This window comes from Brachionichthys hirsutus, chromosome 2 (assembly GCF_040956055.1).
Source record: "Brachionichthys hirsutus isolate HB-005 chromosome 2, CSIRO-AGI_Bhir_v1, whole genome shotgun sequence".
NCBI lineage: Eukaryota > Metazoa > Chordata > Actinopteri > Lophiiformes > Brachionichthyidae > Brachionichthys > Brachionichthys hirsutus.
Genome location: NC_090898.1, coordinates 2699529 through 2726366, shown reverse-complemented (window position 1 = coordinate 2726366; position 26838 = coordinate 2699529). Strand labels below are relative to the sequence as shown.

Below are 26838 nucleotides of genomic sequence, written 5' to 3'. Positions count from 1 at the left end.
AAATGGGGGGGGGGGGGGATCCTTCAGATTCCACTTCCTCTTTGCTCACTTTGATCAACTGGTCAGCCTTGGGGAGATTAAAGCATAAAATCATCACTTTTTGACATTTGTGGACAATAAAACTAAGTGCTGGAGGGAAGATGCCCTATGATATAAAGTGCTGGCTGTGGGGTCCACCTGTAATTTGAGGTGTTGGGCAGACAGAAAGGTGAAGCGATGGGGCAGATTTTATAGCTCTGTGTGAGTTTCCTTCCCTCTGTATTTCCCACAGGGGTTTCTGTTGTAATTCAATGGCCTGTGTAAACCAATGCTACTTGCTTTATTGCTCTCCCAGCAAAGGTAGACAGCCACACTACACAGAGACACTCCTCTCAAACACACAGCATGTGTTTTACACACACACATACAACTCTAGTCTTGAAATACCTTTTCCAGTCTCCTTGAAATTCAGTAAAGAAATCGCCCGTGCAACATGAGCATGCATCTCCATCTGCCTTCCTTTCTTGTCCTCTTTTAATAAGGCTTCCTCTGTTCACCCCCCCCCCCCCCCCCACCATCACACACACACACCTCCCCAGAGGCCTGAGAATCTCATTTAGCACATTAGAGACAGGTCTAGACACTTTATTATGGCACGACCAAAGAGAAAACCAATAGATGTTACAATGGGGTACACAAGAATGACAGCAAAGATAGTGAGGGAGAAAGGAAAGGAAATGATGTGCATCTTTGTGCATGCAGGAAAAATTCAAATGGGAGTCAGACCAACGATGTGAAACGGTGAGGGCGAGGGAGAGAATTAGAGCGGTGAGGAAGACAGAGCAAGGAAGAGACAGGGGAGACAGCGACGCGTCTTCGGGGGCTTTAGCGTGTTCTTGATGAGTAGTGACAGGTGCCAGCCAGCGGAACTAGCAGGGTGGACTTCTGACAGAAAATATTGGCTGGGCTCACAGCGGTTCCAGGACCAGGACCTCCTCTAGAGGGGACTGTGAGGTCCCACTCAGAAATACAGCCTTCGGACAAAATGCTCTTTCTGTAAAGGCCAGTAAGATCTGGAACAGCCTGTAACCGCTAGCTCTAAACCTTTTAGTAATTTACTGTACTGCGCCCTGTTTTCCGTAACCTGCCGAGGGACTGCGGATGTAAATTTGCATTTTTGCTAAAATCCGGCATATTTACGTCTATTAGATGCGTCTGTATAGATGTTCATTCATGTACACTGTCCCTATCAAATAAATGAATAAATAAAATAAATAAATAAACACCAGCTCGCTCTCTCTCACACACACACACATACATATGCACACAATCCTGCTATGACGTAATTGACCCTCCTTCCTTTCCCTTTCTGATCAATAGGAGGATCTCTCATGCTGGTTCCGGCCACTCTGAAAAGTCTTTGAACTGAGCGAGAGTTCCCAGTAGCAGAGGATTATTGTTGTGAGATTCAGTTAGGGCATTGGCTGGGTCTTGGTCTTTTGATTACAGGTCAAGTTTAAGCAAACGTAAACTTGGGCGGCTGTGGCTCAGTTAGAGCGGGCGGTCGATAGGTCAGTGGTTTGAATCCCGGCTCTGACTCTCCAAATGTCAAAGTGTCCTTGGGCAAGACACTGAACCCCAAATTGCTCCCAGTGGGCCTGGCAGCACCGTTCATGGTAGCAGTTGCCTACTGGAGTGTGAATGTGAGGCTTTGTAAAGCACGTTTAGCACCGTGAAGGTGTAGAAAGTTCAGTCCATTTAAAATTATGTTAGGTGCCAGTAAGAGAGCATGACGCTAAGTTAGTCTAGCACTGTTTACAGCCGTGTAGTGCAGTTGGTGCATGTCATTCTCTCTTGCTTTATGTAGCATGTTATTACATCATTATAACAACGTTACAAGGACTTGTTTTGCAGTATGCAGCTAATACAACCTTCAGATAAACAACCGTCTCGTGTAGCATTTTAGTTCTGTTATTCTCTAAGGCTTTTATTGTAGGTGAAAAACTGATGAGCTGAAAGTTTCCCATGCACACTTTAATGACTGTGATGAAGCTACACTCCCACTTATGGGCACGACAGTGGCAGCTGCTGACTCCAGTGTAATTCCAGTGCGACTCCAGTGCGACTCCAATGTGACGCCTCGTGCTGAATTTGTCATCCTGGTCTGATCCAGTATTTGACTTCATATCAACCTGGTTCAAACATTTCTTCACCAGACCTTCCCCAGAGTTCACAATAGTTGGTCAGGACCGATGATTAAACTGAATGTAAATGTAACCACTTAACCTTATATTAGGTAATCACCTAATTTCAATCACTATTAAACAATTATTACACCAATTTCTACGCACCATAACATGCACATTTGTTGAATTTGTGGCCCTCAATAATTGATTCTGTCCTTCATGTTCACATTTTTATTCTTTCAAAAATTCAAAACGGCATGACTTTTAATCCAGGGTGTTTGATCTCTATGTTTTGAAGCAGAAAATCTGGTCGTTTAAAAAAAAATAATAATAATAAAACACCTGCCCGACTCAAATAATGAATGCGATGGAAATGATTGACAATCTCGGTTCATGCATGGTGGAGAAAGAAAAAACAAGGGTTTGCAGACGTGTTCAGAATCTGTCACCGGTCAGTGAGTCATAGATTCATTGCATGCGTTGCTCTAGGGTTTAAGTCAGTTTCAGTTTGTGGAATTTGAGCTTTCACGCTGAAATACTTGCGAGATGAGTTGGGTTGCAATGACATGTTTTGAAATCACAGGGTAACAGAATCTTAAATTGCCAGTGAGTCTAACTAGAAAGTGCATGCAAATGATTTCTTGTGGGAAGTCACCGACTGAGTCGGGAAATGAAAAACAAGGTTGAAAGAAGACACATTTTAAGATATTTTCTGAGTGATGGCTTTTGCTCAAAAACGTTATGTATATATTTTCATTTAAACTCCCTAAATAAAGATTGGATATGTGAGTGTGTATTTATAATTTTACACAGGATGTCTTCATTTCTGAAAACTCTGATCTCATTATTTAATATTTTATCACAGTACGCTAGCGACACGTAGCCTCCAGATGATATGCTTGGGTGTCTTCATGTCGTTGCAACAATAACCCTTTTTCATTCGAGTAATGTCCAATTGATATAAATAAAGTAACAAAGAATAGAACACATTTTTGATTGAATGACAAGGGTCATATCGGCTGTCTTCTCTCTGGACTGAAGACTGCAGTGTTTTTATAATCATTCCTTCTCTGCTTCTGTCTGCAGGTCCAGGCAAACGTTGAGAAGGCGCTGACGTTGTTTGGCCAGCTGCTGATAAAGAAGCATTTCCTGTTGACGTTCATACGAACCCTGGAGGCGCAAAGGTATCTGCCTTTCTTTATTAATTTCCTTATTTTTTTTTCTTTCTGAAACGGAGTTCTGCAAGTAAAATAAGCAGATAACTAAACTGAATAATGCATTAATTAAGTTTAGTGCATGCATTATCTTTCAACTTAAACGTTCATGCATTTGATAGTTCCAGCAATTGGAACAGGGTTCCGTTATTCTTATGTTCTACATAAGAATAATCCTAGTTAATAATCACTTTTCAATACTTCAGACTAACTTCAAAACAGGAGAGATAAATTAATAACTGGAATAAAAACTCTACCAACCATAATATGACTGTAAAGACAAGTTGTGTATTGATCTACTTATCACAAAGATCAAATGGGCATTGGTATATCACTGAGTGGTTCTTAGTGTTTGTGCATTTTAGAGGAATAGCGTCAGATGTGCACTCAGCAAAAGCTGAGGATATTTATGTTGGATATTCAATATTTGCAGGTCATTTTCAATGAGAGACAGAGGCAATGTCGCCTCTCTGATCATGACGGCCCTGCAGGGGGAAATGGAGTATGCAACCGGCGTCCTGAAACAGCTCCTTTCCGACCTGATAGACAGAAACCTGGAGAGCAAAAACCATCCCAAGCTGCTGCTCAGGAGGTTAGGAATGTGGACAGATGTGGGGTCAATGAATACTGTTATCTAGGATTTGTGGAACTTATTTGTGGGGTGAATTAAACACTGTGGCTCTTTAATCATTTGGAGCATAATTTAGACCAGTAAATTTTACACAACTAAAATATTCTGAGAATCACTATAAAAAAAACACTTTAAAATGTTTTCGGGGCCAAATGATTAATGCATGGTTTGGAAGAAGGCACATTTGTGCACGTGCAAACAAGTGATGTGTATATATATATATATATAAAATAAGTATGGCATGCCGTTCAGGAACTTATTATATATATATATCAAAAGTGCTGGAATATATATATGAAAAGTCTGAGAATATGGACCGAACTATGAAAACTCTGAGAATATGGACCGAACTCTGGAATATATATATGAAAAGTCTGAGAATATGGACCGAACTATGAAAACTCTGAGAATATGGACCAAACTCTGGAATATATATACGAAAAGTCTGAGAATATGGACCGAACTCCGGAATATATATTTTGATATATATATTCGGATATTTTCAAATATATATTCAGACATTTTCATATATATATTCTGACATTTTCATATATATATTCAGACTTTTTCATATATATATTCAGACTTTTTCATATATATATTCAGACTTTTTCATATATATAATCAGACTTTTTTCGGTGCACGGGAATATATATACGAAAGCCGCGGTGTAGTGGTTATGGTTCCGCACCCACACCCAAGTTGCGCCTGTTCGGTTCCCGGTCGGGCAGCCAGATCGATCTTGTGTCATAAATGGAGTCAGCTCGGAATCTAGTGCCGGCAATCCTCAATGCGGAGATAATGAACGCCCTGAAACAAACCCGCAAGGGCTTTTTTGAAACGCTCCTCTTAGACAGGATGTTTGACTGTATTTGTAGTGTGATGCATGCTGTGGGTGTCCGTCTGACGCGCGACAAGTCACGTGACGGCTGGCGTGCCGACAGCTGTTCGTCACGCCCCCTCGCTGGCCAAACTGTTCTGGCCTGATACGGCACTTGACAAGTCACGTGATGGGGTCGAAGCTGCCTGCCCCGGAACATGCATAGCGCCGTTCTGGCTTTATACGGCGCGATGCATGTTCCGGGGCAGGCAGCCCCGACCCCATCACGTGACTTGTCGCGCGTCAGACGGACACCCACAGCATGCATTACACTACAAATACAGTCAAACATCCTGTCTAAGAGGAGCGTTTCAAAAAAGCCCTTGCGGGTTTGTTTCAGGGCGTTCATTATCTCCGCATTGAGGATTGCCGGCACTAGATTCCGAGCTGACTCCATCTATGACACAAGATCGATCTGGATGCCCGACCGGGAACCGAACAGGCGCAACTTGGGTGTGGGTGCGGAACCATAACCACTGCACCGCGGCTTTCGTATATATATTCCCGTGCACCGAAAAAAGTCTGAATATATATATGAAAAAGTCTGAATATATATATGAAAATGTCAGAATATATATATGAAAATGTCTGAATATATATTTGAAAATATCCGAATATATATATCAAAATATATATTCCGGAGTTCGGTCCATATTCTCAGACTTTTCGTATATATATTCCAGAGTTTGGTCCATATTCTCAGAGTTTTCATAGTTCGGTCCATATTCTCAGACTTTTCATATATATATTCCAGAGTTCGGTCCATATTCTCAGACTTTTCATATATATATTCCAGCACTTTTGATATATATATATAATAAGTTCCTGAACGGCATGCCATAAATAAGCAGCGCCGTGATAATGTCAGCGATCATTCAATAAGTGTGTATATGAATAGCGTTGGGTCAATATATATCAGCTTTCCATATATATATATATCGGCGTTTGAAATATATATATCAGCGTTTGGTATATATGTATTGGCGCTCGGTCCATATTCTCAAACTTCACCTTTTAAATATATATATAATCATTTCCTGAACGGCATGCCATAATATATATATATATATATATAAAGACAGATAGCCAGCCGGATAGAAGGATTTGAGGAGAAGAGAATGACAGGACTTTTTTTTCTACTTGTTTGTCATAGTTGACAGAAAAGTAGGAATGACTGGCGCGCTGGATCCAAAAGATGGCTAAAAACTTTTTTTAAACAGGGAATGATGTTGCTGTGTTGTCTTTGTAGTATGTATTTGAAAAATTTAGAATTTCAAAAACACAGTCTGTAATTTATAAATGATTAACTTGAAAAGAAATACCTTCCCTTAGTTTTTTTTTTGTGAGCAAAGGAAGTCATGACGTTATTTTAAATAACACACATAAACACATAAACAAGGTTAATGGAGCCCAATGCCAACAGACATGTAAATCTATTTTACATGTAATGTTGAAGTTTTAAATTATGGCATTTGTTTAATAATCATGTGTGTAAGTAATGTAATCGAATTTCTTTTAAGGTGTTTTCAATTTGTCTGTGTCAGAACGGAGTCTGTGGCTGAGAAGATGCTGACCAACTGGTTTACGTTCCTCTTATACAAGTTCCTCAAGGTAAGCCCCAGCTGCGATGTTCTAGCTGTTCCTTTTAAACACTCACTAATAATAATAATAATAGTCCTCTGAAGTGAATTTTCATATAATTTCAAATATTCCAGAACACCAGATCAAGGCAATTCTCATGGATTTTTTTTTCCTTTTGGCCACAAAATATGTTCTTACTTTTTTTTTTTTTTAACCACCAGCAGAAACGCAGCCTCAAGAGGGGTGGTAATTACTGAGAATTGTCAACCGGTCCTCAAAACTCCGTCAACTCCTCATCCTATCTCCTCTCTCACCAGGAGTGTGCTGGCGAACCTCTGTTCATGCTCCACTGTGCCATCAAGCAGCAGATGGAGAAGGGGCCCATAGACGGCATCACCGGAGAAGCCCGCTACTCCCTCAGCGAGGACAAGCTCATCCGGCAGCAGATTGACTACAAAACACTGGTCAGCACACTCTCTGTGTCTTGAGGCTCTTCTGCAGCAGTCTGGGTCACTTGAAGCGTCGTGAAGCTTCATTTGACAATTAGGCAAACCCAAACTAAATCAAAAGCTGCAAAGTAAACATTCAGTAGGGACCGAAATTCCTTCCAATTGAATTAATATTGAGCTTCAGAATCAGTTGTGTTTGGAGGGACAACTTTATCTGGACATGATTTGACCCAGCTGCTGCCCAGGAATAATCACATTGTCTTTGTGGAAACAAAGCACTTCAGGTTCGGATCAGAAACATGTACAAACTGCCACACTTTGTGCCAGAGAGCTAATGCTGAGTTGTTCCGGCCCTAACTTTGTTTATTTGCTTTGCAAATAAACTCGGCCGGAGAATGCTGTTTGGTACATTTATTCAAACCCCCCACTTACCGACTGCATCGACTTTAGCTTGATTTCTTTTTCCATTCCGCCTGTTTTTCTGCCAGACATTGCACTGTGTTAACCCAGAGAATGAGAGCGCCACGGAGGTGACGGTCAAGTGCCTGAACTGTGACACCATCACTCAGGTCAAAGAGAAGCTGCTGGATGCGGTTTATAAGGGCAGCCCCTACTCTCAGAGGCCCAAGGCTTCTGATATGGACCTGGGTATGATCTGCACTACTGTTTTTATCAACTGCTCGAAGTGTAATTACAGTGGAGAAAACCTTGAACTGTAAATTTGCAGCAACTAATTGGTAACAACATTAACTTTAAGGTACTATTTTGAAAAGTTTAAGTAAAATTATATTAAAATAGATATCAATTGTGAATTTACAAAACAATACTGTTCACAGTTTGGTCAATAAATTACTTTATGTTTGCAAGACTGTGTATCATGTACCTAACGATAAGCAAAGTTATATTATTTTAATACAACTACTAAATAACTATGCTAATACAAGATTTAAAATATAGTAAAGTGGAACCTCGGTTCTCGAACGGCTCGGTTTAAAATGCCTCAGAAGTCGAACAGATTTTTGAAGTTCGAACACACAAGTGGAGCCGAGGTGAACTGAAGACACGCGAACGAAGGCGGAGTCTAGCCGAGTAGGTTCAGTTTGAGTCGACCTGCCACAGGAGACTGGTGTGCTAAGTGTTTTGAGCGTACGTGTTTTTTTTGCTTTGTTCTCTTTAGCTTTTAGTCATGGATCCAAAGAAAAGCAGCAGTAATACGACTGGAAACGAAAAGAGGAAAGTAGTGAGAACAAGTGCTGAACTGAAGAAGGAAATAGTAGCCAAATATGAAAATGGCGTCCGTGTTTGTGATATTGTTGCACAGTATGGTATGGAGAAATCAACATTTTTGACTTTTTCTAAAGAAAACTGAGCTAAAGAGAAAGAAGGGAAAAAAACAAGAAGGACAGTTACTTATTAATATAACTGTAGTCATTTAAATTGGCATTTATCTGGTGCGCAGGAACGGGTTAATCTAGTTTCCATTATTTCTTAGGGGAAATATAGTTACCGAACAAATTATATTAGAGAACCGAGGTTCCACTGTATGTTGTTTTACAGCTGGACTCAGTATGAAGAGATTTTTTATTCCTGCGAGACGTTTAGCTGAAGACCTGATGAAAACATTGCGCTCTTCCCATTTGCCCTCTCTTGACTGAAGAATGGCGTCAAGGTCGGATGGCCCGAATCATTCTGCAAGATGAGGATGTCACAACTAAGATCGACAACGACTGGAAAAGACTCAACACACTGGCTCACTATCAGGTACACGACACCGGCCACAATAAGGATCTGCACCGCAGTTGGTTTGACGCAGAGTGTTCTGGTGTTCTTCTTGACATGCAGGTGACAGATGGCTCAGTGATTGCCCTGGTGCCAAAACAGAACTCTGCGTACAACATCTCCAACTCCTCCACCTTCACGAAGAGCCTCAGTAGATACGGTAGGATGTTCATTTTCTCAATGATTTCCATCTCTTCAAAAGCGTATCTTTACCCACAACCTCTAACTAAGCCAATGGCTGTTCCTCTTTATTTATTGTGGCCATGCTCGTCATTGTTTTTTTTTTTTTCCCCTCAGCTCCCTCCAAGTGAATGGCAATCCTTTTTTATCCATTGCTATCAGGCCAGGCCATTCCACATCTAAGCAGTCCATAAATTAAATTAGGCACCTTAATCCCCAGTAGAATGACCAAGTGAGAGAGAGGACACCTGCCTGTTAGCACTAAACGTCACTGGAAATGTAAGGATTTTAAAGATAAATGACTCTACAGTGGGCAGGGGGGGAACCCTGACCCGCTAATACAATGTGTTCTGACCGTAGCGCATGTGCACCTATTGGTCAAAGCTGGGTGTAAGTGTGAACCCCAAAATGCTGCGACAGAGACTCGGGGAATAGTGTGAAATGTTTTAATAGAATCAAATTTGATTTAGAATTCTCCCTAAAAAGCAAAACACAAAACTACTAGAAAGCCCAGCTACAACGGACACGCATCGGACCTAACTTTAACACTCAAAATGCAGACTGGGTGGATATGGAGGACCAAAACTGCCACAATTAAAAATAAATATAAATGAAAAAAAAACGAAAATTTAAAAATATATATATAAATAAATAAAACGTTAAAATAAATACAAAAATATATTTGTTTTATATTTTTGTATTTATATTAACTCTTTTTTTTATGTATATATTTTTTTCTTTTTGTTTTTCCCCCCCATTTATATTTATTGTTTAGGTGGAGTCCGGAGCAAACAAATGAAAGAAAAATACAGCCAAAAGGTAAAGTATAACAAAGCACCAAGAAACTCACACTCACTGATGTAGCGGAAAACGAAAACACAAAAACGTCGAAGAGACACTGGAGTCGCAAAGAGGGGCGAGACGGCAAGCACAGGAGCGGAAAAGCGCAATCTGGCAAGAAGGAGAGAGGAAGGCAGGAGTTATGTAGCAGAGTCTGTTCAGGGAGAATGATTGTCTTATTTCTGCTCCAGTCAGCTCGCTCGCAAGCATGTTCAGGCTGGAAACACAACAGTCTGGTCCACTTTGAATTTTTCGTGAACATTACAGTCAATGGAGCTTCAAAATGTGTTCCTCAATATCTCGGTTGATTATTGACCAATGTTTATGGAATTTGACACAGTCATGTAGGGTGGGGACCTCTATCTCACCACTGGATTGGATCAATGCTAGAGTCAGGAGAAACTTTAAATTGAAACATTAAAAACCCCATTTACGAATTCAAATATCAGTTAAAAATACACGTCAATTATGATTCACTTTTAATTTTTATGGTTGGTGTATAAAGATAATAAGAACAATTTATAACATGTTGATGATGATGATGTCGGTCCGCTTCGGTAGTGCTCAACTTCTCAGCTCCATGACTTCACCATGATTGATATCATCATTTTGAATAACTGAAACGGTTGCTTTCTTCTTAGTACGATGACTCATAATGTGTCACATGTGCTTTGCCATTTTCTAGGGCTACACGATATGGCCTAAAACCCATATCGCAATATTTTCGGCTTTATCGCGATACACGATATATATCGCGATATTTTGATTTATCCTCTAAATTACTAGATAAATGTTAAATTCAACACTTTAGAGCATACAATGACATGAGTAAAATGATTTTAGTAAAATCACTGAACGAGTGAACCGCGCTTGGCCATCTAGCGTCATGGTATCTCAAATTTATGCTCGCATCTCAAAAATATTGCAGGCAGGCTCATATGTCGAGGCATTACTGTATATGCCTTTCACCTCAACATAACCACCCACTAAAAAGAGGAATTATAGGATGGATGAATGGCTTTTTTCTTAGCAATAGCAATCAGCATGAATGCAAAGTTTCTGACACACAGCTTGTATTTGTGTCTCTAAACACAGAGAGTATGCTCAGGACAACCAGTAGTCCAGACAGTCTTCGATCCCGAACACCGATGATTACCCCTGACCTGGAGAGCGGAACCAAATTATGGCATCTGGTGAAGAACCACGACCACTCGGACCAGAGGGAGGGAGACCGGAGCAGCAAGATGGTCTCAGAGATCTACCTGACCAGGCTGTTAGCTACAAAAGTAAGATACACAGGAGTTAGCTCCTCACCAGTTGTTGTTGATTTTGTTATTTGTTTTTTAAAGGCTACTCTTCAACAGCATTTGGAACCATTGGGCTACAGTTAAACTCTTCACTGAGTTTCTTATAGCCACACCTGGGAGAAAGTAATGAATGTATCATAATAAATGATCAAAGCACTTTTAATTTAAGATCATGTGAGGATTAGAAAGAAAGGCTTTATTTGTCATTATATGTCACACTTTTTACACTGCAAACACACGACAACACTGTATTATGCATGTAACCTGGAGCAGTTGGGGGGGGACAATGCCTTGCTCAAGGGCACCTCGGCAGTGCTCTGGAGGCAGACTGGCCCCTCTCCAGCCACCAGCCAACATTTCGGCTGTGCTGGGACTCGAACCGGTGAAGCGGTGGACTGCTCCGCTTCCCAGCCTAGGGTCCAACCCACTCAGCTTCTGTCTTTCTCTCCGTCGTAACAAAAAAAAATCACATATGGGACGCTGGCGCTTTCTCCCAACTTCCCTCACCATGTTGCCAGTGACGTCAACAACCGGACTCTAAACTAGCAGTGACAAGAGGTGCCGTGCGGACTGCGGAGCCGCCAGTTCACGTAAAACTCCTCAAGCATAATAAATCAAAGACGAAAACGAAGGGATTGGTGTCTTTAATTTTAATACGTTTTATTTGGTTTTGTGGATAGACAATACAGTTTCAGTTAGTTTAATTATCGTTTTTATTTATTTCAGTTAACGAAAATGTTTTTTCAATTCTAGTTTTCGTCATTTCGTTCGTTTTCGTTAACGATAATAACCTTGCCACAAGCACCTGCGTAGTGGTAAAGACTGCCCTCTCTTCAGAGAATCTATCACCGCAGAGTTTGCAGTAGGGCTGCCTCCATCTTTACGGACCCGAGCCACCTCCAGCACGGACTGTTCATACTTCTGTCATACATACAGTACAGAAGTTTGAAATGCAGGACAAGTAGGTTAATAAAACTCTCTTTTCAACTGCCATCAGACTTTTAAACACTTGACAGGACAACCTCATACTAACAAATTGCGCACGCGCACTGGTTGCACAGTGCACCGACACTGCACACAGACAAGATGTAATTTACACCCTACTGCTGTTTGGGCACGTTTAACAATTAATTGCCTTGCTCAATGGCACCTCGGCAGTACCCTGGAGGTAGACCTGCAGCCACCAGCGCACACTCCACCTTTGAACCTTTGAACAGGTGGACTCTCTTGCCAACCCACTGAGCCACCGGCGCCCCATTCGATCAGACGTTGCACATTTTCCTGAGAGCTGCACATCTTCTGTTGTACATATGCATATAGGTTTGCTTGTACATGCATAAATGCACCTACATTTGCACATGCAGAATTTAGTCTATCTTATATTATTTATTGAATTTTATTTGCACTTTGTGTTTTCCTTTGCTATTATTATTGTTATTCATTGCGGCCATTCCTCGTGGGCAGCAAAGCAATAATTTAATTGTACAGGGAAACTAATTTCCCTTTCGTATAAATGACAATAAACACTTTGAATCCTTGAATTGAATGCACAAAACAATACTCACCTCTTCTGAAATGGGAGACTTTGAAAACTGCACACTCCACATATTGGGATCATTTGGACAGAAAGGCCTGAATCTGCTTTTTCAGCTGCTGAGTAATTTGGTAAGATCACTTTTGGATGCTGGGTAAAGGAATAAACTTAGAGTCTTCTTAAACTCCCTACCCAAAGCCAGTGAAACATACATTATGTCTGTGACCACAGGCATGTTGTGGACCAGATGGTTTGAAAGAGTATCATATTGGAAAACATGTTCTTGATTGATGATGAACCATTATATTTTTTGTGTGCAAAAGGACCCATTTAATAAACACTCTTGCACTCACTCACACTGGAATAAATCGACCCACAACAATTCAGTCTATCATGAAACCCTGCAGCATAAACTTACCAGCTGTCTTTCTTTTCCTTCCTCCGGGCCTCTCAGTTTTGACTGTTTCCTAATTGTAAATATGATGTGGAGATACAGCAATCTGCAGCAGTTACAAGATGCTTGTCAATTTCCATTGCTAATACGAAAGAGGCAGATTAATATAAATTGGATTTACGGTGTCGAGTGCAGCGAAACAGACGCTGGGGGTGTCGGGAAAAGGTTAATTCCTTTGAATTGAAGCCTGGGCCAAGCATGATGGGGGAAGGGGGGGGGGGGGTGTGAGAAGCAGACAGGCAGACGCAATTTAGAGACTTGCCTTGTCCCTGTGTCTCTGTAGCTGTCTTTCTGTGTCTGTCTGCAGTGCTACTTGCCGATGTAGATCTCGCCATTTTGCAGCTGGGGCAGAATTTATTCCTTCTCAATTTTGCAATGGGGATCCCCAAACATTTCTGCTGTAATAAATTATGCCAGATGGAAGAATGTGGGAAACAAATGTGTTGGCGTGGGGGAATTAATTTACCTACACTCGATGTAATAGTCATCACTTTCCAGTGAAACAATTCACACTGAAAATGTACACATTTAATCCCAGATATTTGGATACCGGTGGGAGTAAAGGATGCCCCTTTCTGTCATACAGCACAGTTAAACTGTTTAATGTCAACCTCTGGTTGAAGAGATGTTCATCTTCCCCTCTAGTAAAGGGGTAGATTGGGAGGATTTATCACGAGAATCAGATGAATAAAATCAGTCAAAGTAACTAGCATGGAAGTACAGCGCATACCAATTATTTGTATTTATTTATTTATGAGTGTTAAACTCATTTTCTCCAGGGGCAACATTAGCATTATGTTCAAAGGCCAAATGTAAACCGTAACACAGTAAAAATGTAACTAAATGTAATGTCATTTAATGTAAAATAAATGTAAATACTCCTTAACATGCTGTTAAATAACTATTCTTTTTATTTAACGCTTTAGCCGCCACAGTAATTACAATAAAATAGTAATTGATACGTTTTGATATCACTTTTTGAAAAGGTTGTAACTTAAAAATTGTTAAAGATAAAGCCAAACTGTAAATGAGAAAAATCATAAGTATGAACCAAAGTTTGTGATGGGAATAAATTAACACATCTAATAATGTGGAAAAGTTCCATTCAAATGCAATCATCACGCAGGAACAAAGATAATCGATACAAAATCAAAGCAAAACCAAAAAGCCACCACCTTGTCTTGTCATGGACATGAGCAAACCAAAAAAACCAACCGAAGTTGGCAAGATAAAGAACATTCCCCGAGTCAATGCCGCGTAAAAGACGGCACTTTCAGGATCAGCACTGGACAGCTCCATATATAGCCGACTACCTATGGAGCTGTCCAGTGCTGATCCTGAGCGCCATATGTCGCCGGGGTTCAAATAACTTTCAATCGTCACCGCCAGCAGATTATTGATTTCCTGATTGCAGTGTGTTGCTATTGTTATTGCCATGTTGCTGAATTTTTTCGTTTCATCAGTTCACTACTTAAGTTACAAACATTGCATATTCAATTGTATAGTATGGATCGATTATTGCTGTTGTTATAACATAAATCCTTTCAATTGATCAGGTTAAGAAAACCACACTACTCCATCGATAAATAATCAAACTTATTCAAGTAAATAATATTAATTAAAAAATAAAGAAAAATATGATCCAACACAAGTTATGGCATTAACTTTGTTCAAAACTCTTTTGTCACACTTGAGAGGGGCAGAACTGCAGAACAACCAACACATGTGGGCTGTTAAGAACATGTGTGACAGATGCAGCATTTTACATAAATGTCCCCCTCTTCTTTCCACATAGGGTACGTTACAGAAGTTTGTAGACGACCTGTTTGAGACAATCTTCAGTACAGCCCACAGAGGGAGTGCACTTCCACTGGCCGTCAAGTACATGTTTGACTTCCTGGATGAGCAGGCCGACAAACACTCCATTTCAGATTTCGATGTACGACACACCTGGAAGAGCAACTGGTTAGTAGCACCTGTAGCAGCTGGAAGTGTGAATTTGTTTCAAGATCATCATAATTTGGAAAATCTTCTGCACAGGATGCCTTCAGTTGGCTGAGTTAAGATGGCTGAATATGAATATGACTAATAATGATACAAGAATTACATTCTGATAACATGTATATTTCATTTTTATATCATTATCAATATAACAATACTTACCTCTGACAGTTTTGAGTTGACATTGGATTTAGATGTTTAATTTAAAAAAATAATGAATATTCTAAACACCTTTCTGAAATGTAGGTACATAAAAATAAAATAATAGAGAAATTAATCAAACCTACACAAAGAAGATAATGTATTTCCTTTTATTGGACCTAATAGTTCATCAGATAATTGAAATAATTTTAGAGCAAAATTGTGCTTTTTTTCACATTTTGCCATGGGCTTCATTCATATAAGAGGAAGTCACATTGATCACTTTAATATGCAAATATTTGACTCTCTATCTATATAATTAAATCAATAAATACATTTTCAAATGTCAAGAAAGTATTTGCTATCAGATGCTTGGTTATAATTTCCTGCATCATTTAATATAATCTTTAATGCAGCACTGTAAGTTTTGTTTTACATACATCATTTGTGTTTGTGTTATGATCAGGATATTCTATACATGGCATTTTGGTGAAGTTTTAATACATTCCCATTTGATTACATTCTCTTCTAGATTCTGAGGCTTGAGTATGAGTTACACAAAAGAAAAAGGCTTTGATGTTGTTACGTATTTATAATAAAATAAGTAAAATGTTTACATGTTCCCTCCAGTCTTCCTTTGCGGTTCTGGGTGAATGTCATCAAGAACCCTCAGTTTGTGTTTGACATCCAAAAGAACAGTATCACAGATGCCTGTCTGTCTGTGGTGGCCCAAACTTTCATGGACTCCTGTTCCACATCAGCACACAAACTCGGAAAAGACTCGCCTTCAAACAAGCTTCTCTATGCGAAAGACATCCCAAACTACAAGAACTGGGTAGAGAGGTGAGTCAGAGTTGTACCTTCATTTCGAATATTTTAGAAGCCTTTCGCCAGTCTTATTAATATGAAACATTTTGGGTGTAGAAAATAGTAATACCAGTTTTCAGCTTTCTATGTGATTTTTATAACCATAAAAATCTATGACAGTAAAAGATGGATTTAGACCACCTATCTGCCATCCCTCTGGTCCAGCCATCAGCCTTATTCAGCTCCTTAGACCATAGTGCACGATGCATCCCCTGTTTGCCTTCCCCCATTTTTAATGCACCACACTCACTTGTCCACTCCACTCCAGCCTGGGAACTGGTGAACACAATATTAGGGTAGGGTTTTTTCACTAGGATGTGATGGGTGGATGATGGTGGTGCCCCGTTCCACCCATCTGGCCTTGGTTCGCAAGTTGCCACTCAGGGACCCTGGGTCGGTCATCCTGCGGGTGGCTCCTGTGGTGCTCCGGGGGGGTCTTGCTCTGGGTGCTGTCGTGGCTTGGACTGTTCTGGGGGGGTCAGTGGTGCTCTTGTTGGGCCCGAGGTGACAGCTTTGATGGAGATTTCATGCATGCCAGATCCACCACACCAGCACCTATTGAAACCCAATACCAGAGTCTCTGTGGATCGCACTCTGCTCTGCCTCTTCTTCCTCAGATCTCCTGAGACCTAGCTGATCCAGACTCTTGTGTATCTGATGTTTATGGATGACGTTTGGAATTATGGTTTGATGAAGGGGGGTGAAACAAGGAGCATAAATAAATCCATTGCACTTTCTCCTCAGAATATTGTCCATGTTTCACTGTGGTGTAGCACAGCCCTCTGTGGCGCAACATAGGATATATTACTGTAATAAAACATGATAGGCTGGTGTGCAAAGAGGGCAGGTGATGGTCACGGTTATATAAAAATAAATGCATGCCGCACAGAAAGAATAACTAATGCATACAATTTCCGTTGTATCGATTATTAGTGTCTAAAATGTTTTATTTTGAAAAACGACCGGATTTTTGCCAACGTAACATTCGCCTGTGAATTTTCATGCTTTACGTGATACGTTACTAAAAACAGACGTGAACTAGCGAAATATAAATTTAGTTTTACTGAGTTTTACACAGGTGTTTTTTTTTATTTAGCGAACAGAGACTAGCACCTGCTTGTGTTAATTAAGTTACATATTAAGCAGTTTAAACTGATTAAACTGTGTTTGTTATAAAAACAAACAAGTCTCCGTCATACGTTGTTCTTTCTCTGCTGCTGCAGCGTCAGCTGGCTGAAGACGCAATCAGTTCTCCCGGTACACGGTCCATTGCTTTATTTAGAGCAGCATACTTGAATGTGTCTCAGCAAGTCTGGATACTTGGAGTCTCTTTGTGGTAGTATGAGGTGAGGATTTATAGATGATGGTTAATTGGATGCAGTTAAATCTTGTTTTCATTATGCCTCCTAACCCAGACTCAACCTGTCCTGCAGGATACCTTGAGATAGTTGAGACGTATATTTTGCTGAGCGGTAGCAGTACAGCTCAATATTTCAATATATTCACAATAGACTGCTGTGTGTTCTCCTCCCGCCTTACACTCAATGGGCTTCTACTACTGGGATGCAGCCAACAGCATGTAGTGGATGATGGTGAAGGTTGATGCTGTTCTGACAGGATGGACTCAGAGAGCCGCAACTTTCAGTCAATAGCATTACGGATTGAAGGGAGAGCGGGATGAATCTTTAAATGAATTGTTCGAGTTATTTTTATCTGTAGGTCATTTAATTGAAAAGCTCTCTTCCTTATTAATAATAATAACAACTCCACTTACCTTAAAAATAAAAAAAATACTTTTTTTCAATACTTGCAATCCAAATATTTGTTTCATTGTTGGTTGACGGAGGTCGAAGTTGGAATTCCTCTGCTTCACCAGCTAATGGGCCTTTGGGCTCAGAAACTTCATCATCTTACCTGCACTCATCAGGAAGTGAAGGTGGAGGGTGACCTTGTGCATAGGATCTGTCAAGTTGATCTCACAGAAAACGCTGGTGGAGGACTGCAGTGGTACGGACGTGCACATGAGCTGTACAACTAGGGGGCAAAGAGTCAGGAAGTGTTCCTCCTAATAGCTGCTGCTCAAATCTCAAACTGAAATGTATGGCCGGATACATTCCTGAAGTTGACTTTTGTCAGAGCAGACACTTCCTGTAAAGCTGCAATGTTAATTATTAAACCTGTTTTTTCCATTAGTAATGAACAAATTAATCTGATGAGAATTATGACAAAATGGGCTACACTGACTCAGTCACATATTAGGGTTGTATTAGCTCCTGCTGAGACAACCGACTCGTCACTAGGTCCATTCAGAATATTTAAGAACCAGTCCTGCTATTTCAGTGAAGTTTAGATCGGGATATAAATCCAAACGAACCTTCTCTTGCAGGTATTACTCCGACATCTCTCGTATGCCGGCCATCAGCGATCAAGACATGAGTGCCTACCTAGCAGAGCAGTCCCGCCTGCACCTCAGCCAGTTCAACAGCATGTCTGCGCTGCACGAGATCTACTCCTACATTACCAAATACAAAGACGAGGTGAGCAGCCGCTGGATGCCGAGCAGTGCTCGAACAGGCAGCACTGGGTAGCAGTGTGTCGTTCCTGTCTGGACTAATACCATGAAATATTCTTTTTTATTTTATTATTTAACCAGGTCAGTAAATTGAGAACGAATTCTCATTTACATTAACCACCTGGACCTGGACCTGAATTCAGTTACACTGATAGCCATTAGGATGCACATAAAAGCATGAGCCTAATGCAGGTGCACTACATTTGTGTGTATTGTCATTTCGAGACCAACTTGTATACCATACAATTCAAGAGTGTGTGTGTACTCTGGTAGACATATATTGATGATTTGGGAAATAGTTGGACGAGAACAATATGCAATATGTGGTTTTTATTTTAATATACATGCAAATGGGTACATGAGTTTTTATACTTTTAACTCACAGCCCTAATATACCAAATGGAGATCTTTGAAGGTTGTCCCGATCCCTCTCTTTTTCTATCCTATTGAAGTTTCTGGTGGACAAACATTGTTTTCCCCAACATTATGACGTTCTAATGTGTTGAAAGACAAGTTGACGTCACTCCTTCACCTCCCACTTTTCTTCTTCCCCATTCCCCCATAACAGTAGTATTAGAGTAGTTGCCCATGTTCAAAATGTGATCACGAAAAAGGCAACTGGATCTCTCGCCACTGAACGTCTGGTGAATCTGCGCACCATGTAGCGCTCGTTGAAGTGACCGATGTGTGACATTGCAGCATAATCGTTCTCCACGTTTGTGTCCAGATCCTGTCAGCATTACAGAACGACGAGCAATCGCGCAGACAGCGGCTCCGTGGCAAGCTGGAGCAGGTCATTGACACTATGGCCTTGGCAAGCTGAGGACCAGCCAATCACACCGTGGCAAGTGGATACGGCCAACCGACAAGCCTTTCCTGACGCTTTTGGCCCTGGATGTGTGAAATCTGTTGTCATCACCCTCACAAGCAGCAGAAGAAAATACCGCTTGACAAAAAACAACATCAGTTTGGATCAGGCTCTCTCTCTATCACTCACTCAACCTGCCCCACGCAACAAAATCAAGTCTGATGGAATAGGTTCCAGCCGGTAGCCTTCCACAGCCTTGGCTACGGTCGAGACGGTACATAAAGTGACAGGATATATTCTGGTACGCTTATTGCTGTAAGGATTGTCTCTATTCTATCACTGTCCTCCAGTGGAGGTCAAAGGTCAGGGACCGCTACAGAGGAGCAGCCACGGAGCCAGTAGAGATTCAGTGTGTTGCTATAAGACACTTCAGCAAGGCAGTTGCTTGACAATACAAACTACACAGGCTGCAGCAACCATGAGGAAGGACTCTGCAGGAAAACTTATCCTCTTGTACTGACTCTCCAAATCTATAGGAGCTCAACTGCAGTCTAACTAAAGACATTTTCAGTATCGCAGCGCAGCATTTGATTTGTTAACGCATTCAGTTTCAAACTCCTCTTCCCCAAACTCCCTATTCTCCCCAGTGCTGTGCCATTTGTGTTACTGCTGAATTTGCACAACAAAGCTAAATCAAAAGAGAGAAAATGATATATGGATATATAGAGAGAGACACATGTATATGAAAAGAAATATGACAAAAACGTTTTGATTTTAAAAACAAATAAAAATAATTGTTTTCCATTGTAATGTATAAGAGATAAGTGTGTGAGGAGGATTTGATATCGCCACAAAGAAAACACAAGGTTTTATTTTGAATGTTGTTTAGTGCAAAGAGACTTAGGTGAAATGTGTTTTGATGAATATGTCATTCTTAGTGAGCAAAAGTGAGAGTTAAAAAAATAGGTAAATGGCAAAACGATTATGTACGCTACAGGCCTTTTGTGCATTTCATGATGTTCTGAGGCCGATGGATGCTACACATTTGGCTCCAAATGACAAATGTTGTCTGAGCTTGTGTGTTTCAGGGAAAAACCAGCTGATTTAGATCAGACCTGCTGAAGGACTTGGCAGTCATCGATAGCGAACTCTGGTATAATGTGCTTTACACAATCTTGATCCTGTTTTCTAGATTCCCCCATTTGTCAGACTCATTTATAAATGTCTACCACTAAATGAGGACCAGTGTGTGCAGGAGGCTACAAAGCATTGCTTCATTTCTGACCTGTTTTCTAGTCTAAAGGTTGGATTTTAGAAATGTAAATGTGGTTTCTGAAATGATATTGAAATGTAGCTTGATTTGTGTGTTTTTGTAACAGTTGAAGACCTTTCTCGTTTTTTTATTTTGTGGCTTTTTAGGGGTCAACAAACATTGTGCTTGCATTAAGCTGGCCTGCAACTTGAGTTGCTTTAAGACATTTATACATAAGATATGTGTTTCCCCCCATGAGTGTGAAATGAGAACAATGATAATTACAAAGGCTAAAAATGCAGTTATTAAACAAAGCAGGGTAATATATTCTATATGTGGTTATCCATCCTGTGTTAGAAAAAAAGTACATTTTACATTAACAGCCACATTGCTGGTAAACATACATCAATGTTTATTCCTCTTGTCTCTTTTTGAAAAGAAGCAAACAAAGGCAGGTTAAAATACATCAGATGCATCTTTTAGAACAATATAAATTCAATGGAAACAGTCACATTGCCTCATGGTTGTGGGTTCTTTTCATACTTTTCACCACTGCATCTCTGAGATGTGAAATGAAATACTACTGTGAAAGAGATAGAAGGAAACTAACCAGTTAACTGGAGAACTGGGGATGCTGCCATTAAGATACCAAACAACTTTGCAGTTGGTTCTGTCAGGTTTGGTAGATTTCTTCTTTAAAAAAAAGTCTCATTTGAGAGTATGTGTTATAACAGGTTGACCTACAGTTTGAGAGGAACAAAACGCGACTCTTAATTTAAAGGTTGCTGCTGTCTTGGTATTTATAGTCGCAGGGAAAGCTCTCTGTCCGGTCCAGTGGACCAAAGATAAATAGATAAATATCATAAAACGCTTCCAAGAGTAGTAAAAAAAAAAACACTGCACACTTCCCATCTTATTATATTTATGGTCTCAGAAATGTTAATGCTAATGTTAAAGCAAGATGGCACAAATGAAGATCAGGTTCTTTGATAGCATATTCACATGCTTCAAAGATGTATTATGAGTTTAACAAATAATTAATACAAGTGCATTTCCAAACTAGATAAACAAAAGAAAATGTTGTTCTAAGGATCCATATACAGCAGGGGTCTCAAACTCAAATTACTTGGGGGCTGCAGGACAGAATCTTGGTGAGATTGTGCCGCATCAGTCATCAACTTTGTTACAAACAGGTTAGTTTTACCCTGCTGGTGATGTGATGTTGCAATAGTAATGTATATTACGTATAATATACATAGAGCATGGGATACAGTTATATAGTTATTTAAAGTCTTTTTTTGGTTAAGGGCTAAGCCGGCCCCGGGGGTCGTGCTCTGGGTGCTGTTGCGGCTTAGGGTATTCTTGGGGGGGCGTGCTACCCGTGTTGGGCCCGAGGTGACAGCTCTTTCCTTTGGTGGATGTTTCATGCATGCCAGATCCACCACTCCAGCACCTATCAAAACTCAATACGAGAGTTAACCCCTCCCCCCCGGTCACTGAATCAGTGGAGGTTGCTGGGCTAGTGTCTGTGGCCCTCACTCTGCTCTGCCTCTTCTTCCATCGGATCTCATGGGACCTTGCCGATCAAGACTCTTGCGTATCTGATTTTTAGGGAAGACTTTTGGATTTATGGTTGGATGAAAGGGGGAACAAATAAATCCGCTGCATTTTCTTATCAGAACTTTTTTTCAATTTTTTCTCTGCCCGTCTTGTTTCATGTTTCGCCGTGCTGTGGCACAGCCCTCGATGGCGCAACTTTTGAAAATCGTACTTCATAAAAGATGATAGGCTGGTATGCCAAGAAAGAATGTGATGGTTACGGTCAGAAAGAAAAATGAACTCAAACGGTGACTAACACCATGTATGTTGCAATTTTTTAACATAAATGCAAACAGAAACTTGAAAAAGCACCAAAAAAATGCAATTTGTTTGACCTTTGCAATTTAAATTCCTTTATTTGTTCGACTACCGAGTTGTTCGAGAACAGATATTCCACTGTATCTTATTTCTCAATGTAATAATCAGACAAAAACAAGTCCACATTAACCAGTGGTTATGAACACAAATAAAGTTATAATAGAAGAAAAAGAAACAGTGATGTCAGAGAAAGACAACCACATCAATTTTCCATGGTACCCAAACAACAGGCAGTACCACAACCACATACCTGTCGACCCCTTTTCACTGCCAGCGATACTCAGGACCCTTTAAAACCGTACAAATCAACTGGTGCCCGAATATTGGATCAGGGGGAGGGGGTAGAATCGCAGTTGAAAAGTGGCAGAAATTCTTCTGCGCATGTGTTGCCGACCACAACGGAAGTGTAAAGTGAGAAGTTCATCTGGTAACTGCGAATAGAGTCGATAAAATTTCCTTTCGCAGCTTCGTTTATCATAGCAAAGATAACACACCTGCAGGTTATGTCCACATGGGGACCGGAATATCAGGCCGACAGGTCCCCAAAAAGACCGGTGGACACACGCTTCAGCAACGCCGAGCAAAGTCTGCAGCTACCACAAGGACATCCAGGAAGAGGTTCAGTGTTCTGAATGGAATGGAATTAATGGAAAAATAAATATATTGAAATACTGTATATTCACTCAAGATATACACCACTGTGAAATGTGTATGTATAAAAATAACAGCGATCCAGGCAATGAAAATGAATCTGAGAAAAGAAATGAAGAAATATAAGAAGAATAACTCACTTCTCGACAGACCGGCTCTGGAATGGAGGCGCTTTGCTGGTTTGACTTCATAACTCAGGCTGAGTTCAGAGACTCACCTTGGCAGCAATAAAACATACAGTTTTACCCAGAATTCTTTGCACTTGATTTCATGTTCTTGGAACCATTTCAGTCAGCATTTAGTGATGTCAAAAGAGTCACTGCTTCAAGAGCATTCTTCTCACTTGCCTTATATCGCTCCCTCCCCCCATTTCATCACCTGTCATTGTCATCTTGCGGTCCATTCCATCTTTTTACCTCTGTCTGCCTCACTTTATCATCTTAGTGAGGACTTAGACTTGACTTTCTTTCTCTGCAGTCCGTCCTCTAGCCCTGTTTCCTGGCAGTTCCATCCTCAGCATCCTTCTACCGATATAGTCCCTGTCTGTCCTCTGGACATGTCCAAACCATCAAAGTCTGGTCTCTCTGACCTTGTCTCCAAAACATCTAACCTTCACTGTCCCTCTTATTGTCTCATTCCTAATCCTATCCAACCTGGTCATTCCCAAAGAGAACCTCAGCATCTTCATCTCCGCAACTTTTAGCTCCGCCTCCTGTCTTTTCCTCAGAGCCACTGTCTCTAAGCCATGCAACATAAGCTGCTGAACTATCAGTGCTGTAAATGCTTCTCTCCAATATAACTCAGTGAGCAAGCAGTGAAAGAAAAGAAGAAACATTTCCCTCAATACAAAGTCCTGCTATTATTCATGTGGAGTGTCAAAATGTACTCTGCGGTTTAAACTCTCATGGGACTCAGCTGGAGTCAACTCCATTTCCAGGCTGTTGAACAAAGTGGCGTCTTGCAGAGGCTAAGCGCAGGCTCTGACGGCACACTGGTGTACAGGTATTAAATGATAAACTGGCATTGGCTGACAAACACAAATGCAGATACAAAAACACATTACAAATGTGTGATTGCAAATGGATTTATGAACACAAGTCACACACACAAAACCTGTCATAATGGATCCGGAAGATGCTCTATATTACAGTCGATAGCTCCGATTACATTTGGAACACCGGCTCTCGCTGCAAGTTGCACTTTAATGTTGACATGTTCAGCTGCATTGTTTGGGAATTTGATATACCGGGCGGACATGCGGGTGATCCCGTCCCACACGGCTAGCATGGCTCGGCTCAGGGTCGACTGACACAGTCCCGATCGGTCAGCCAGCTCCCTCTGGAATGCCCCGTTTGCAAGGAACCCCAGTGTGGTCCGCAGTGTTCGGGAAAGTAACAAAAGTAACTAGTAACTAAAATTAATAATATTACAGTACATTTTGAGTAATAATATTACATTATTCCTTGTTTTTGGAGGTAGAAGGAAACTGGACCTTGGAGAAAACCCACACGGACACGAGGCAAACACAAAAACTCCGGTATACCTTCTTTCTGACAGTGCCAACCACTGTGCCACCCCACTTAACATCTGGTGCAGCTATACCTGTCATGTTCTGCTGTGCATACTTAGCACCACATAAAAATAAGAATAATAAAAAAATAATGTATCTAATAGAGAAATCTCCCATCTTCTTCTGTGGTGCATTCTTTGCAGCAGAGTGGAAATTGCTCCAAAAAAAATAAAAGCTCTACCAGACCCATCTTCTGGGGTATATTCTCATCAGCATAAACAGAAGCAGGTTCCTATCATAAATCACTCTCTGATGGAGCTGCACCTCACCCATCTTCTGGAGTGCTACTAGGACACTGAGCTTGTAACGGGGCTCAGGTGTCCTGAAACCCAGCGTTATCCACAACAGGGTCGCATGTCGACAGCAATAGAAGGAGCATCGCTCCGAACAACCTGGGTAAAGTTTGTAGCCTGTGCTGCTTGTTGTGTTTGTCTGGTACCACTTTTCACACATCGGAATAAATGAGTTTTTGTGTTTGGTTCGTGTTACACTTGCGACATACCGTTGTATTCTTCTCCATCAAGGTCATACTTGACACCAAAACCAAAGTATCACCAAACTCCAGATCTGAAGGATGGTGGAGGGTCTTTGATTTCAGGTAAAGCAGATCTGAAGGATGGTGGAGGGTCTTTGATTTCAGGTAAAGCTGATCTGAAGGATGGTGGAGGGTCTTTGATTTCAGGTAAAGTTTTCGCCATCACTTGTAGCTTCTGTCTCAGCAGCTTGGACTGAATGAATGCGGGAGGCGTCGCCGTTAGTGGATCTGCGCTCGCTCGACGCTGAACTTTCAGCACAGAGCGGCTCATCAGAAGTTGATAAAATGAATATAAAATTGCGTATTGTTCAATCTATATTGCGTACTGAACCAAGACCCCTGTATCGAACGGTTTGATACAGATACATGTTGTATGGATGAGACATTCACCTCTCGTCCAAGAGGTTTCTGCAGTTCTGAGAGACTGGTAGAGATACTTATACTCCTGTTGGAGAAGAAAACAATGTAACAAAGAAGGGGCCAAAACCACAAAGGCAATCAGACTCCCGCGGATTATTAGCATCTCCTTTATGCTAATGCTCCCCGGCAGTTATGAAACCTGACTGAGGTGGAGGGTTGTTGCTCCCCTCCACCCTAAGGTCAGCTGTTATGCAGAGATGCATTCAGGTTGTGGATTTTGGAGACAGGGGTCAATGCTGCATTGTATGTTGCTGATAGGTGGTGTCTTAAACCTCCTCCTCTGTTCAGGGATGGCTTCTCCAGTTTGAGAAAAAAGGACAGGGTGAAGTGGAGAAGATTGATTTGCTGTGGCGGCCCCTCACGGGACAAGCCGAAAGTACATTAGTCGGGCTTTACAAAGTACAGCCAGGTTTTACAAAGGAGGCTGCTCCTTCTGGTCATTAATAGTCAATCAGGATGTACCGCAGGGTATGGTGGACCGTGGAAGCAGCTTGATACTTCAATCTGCCGAGCGCACGCGACAAGCGAGGCCAATTAACTGGAGAGGAGGCAGGCCTGACCCGAACATCCCTTCCTCCTTGTTTCCCTCCACATCTCCGATCGCAGCATATCTGGCATTATGTTAAACCAACATATATGCCAGTCTAACGTTCATTCCTGTTATGGGTCAGGAGTACAATAGTGTGTGTGTGTGTGTGTGTGTGTGTGTGTGTGTGTGTGATCAGTCCATGCAGAATTGTTTCATTCTGTTGCTCTCTGCTCTAATAATAGGCAAGATGCAGTCTTTATGGACAGATGGCCAAACAACCGACAAATTGCAAACACTCGACAGATGCACAGGCTTTCCAACAAATAAAACCTTAGTGATTTCTCTCTTTATCTTGCAAATGTAAACTTAGCCTCTTCTATTGGTTATTTGCTTTTTAATAGAAAGCCTGTTCCATTGTATCTCGTCTACCGCTTAATTGCAGGAGAGGAGAAGAGCAGAGGACTTGCAGTGTAATTGTCGCCTTGTCCCCCCCCCAGCTTTAGCTCTGACAGATGCTCCAAAGCATCTCAACTTCAACTGGGAAGGTGGCGGCGGCGCGGC

At 41.1% G+C, this 26838-nt stretch overlaps 1 protein-coding gene across 1 annotated transcript in view; it reads left to right on the top strand.

Annotated features, from left to right (window-relative positions):
- The window catches only part of LOC137905801 (plexin-A1-like), a 174330-nt gene extending 154912 nt beyond the window's left edge, over window positions 1-19418 (top strand). The window contains exons 21-32 of the mRNA XM_068750066.1: window positions 3252-3349; window positions 3813-3971; window positions 6435-6501; window positions 6789-6935; window positions 7409-7568; window positions 8578-8681; window positions 8763-8859; window positions 10815-11005; window positions 14810-14979; window positions 15787-15999; window positions 18410-18560; window positions 19323-19418. Of these exons, the coding sequence (XP_068606167.1) occupies window positions 3252-3349; window positions 3813-3971; window positions 6435-6501; window positions 6789-6935; window positions 7409-7568; window positions 8578-8681; window positions 8763-8859; window positions 10815-11005; window positions 14810-14979; window positions 15787-15999; window positions 18410-18560; window positions 19323-19418 (1653 nt within the window). The remainder of the gene's footprint in view (window positions 1-3251; window positions 3350-3812; window positions 3972-6434; window positions 6502-6788; window positions 6936-7408; window positions 7569-8577; window positions 8682-8762; window positions 8860-10814; window positions 11006-14809; window positions 14980-15786; window positions 16000-18409; window positions 18561-19322) is intronic.
- The last annotated feature ends 7420 nt before the right edge of the window (window positions 19419-26838 follow it).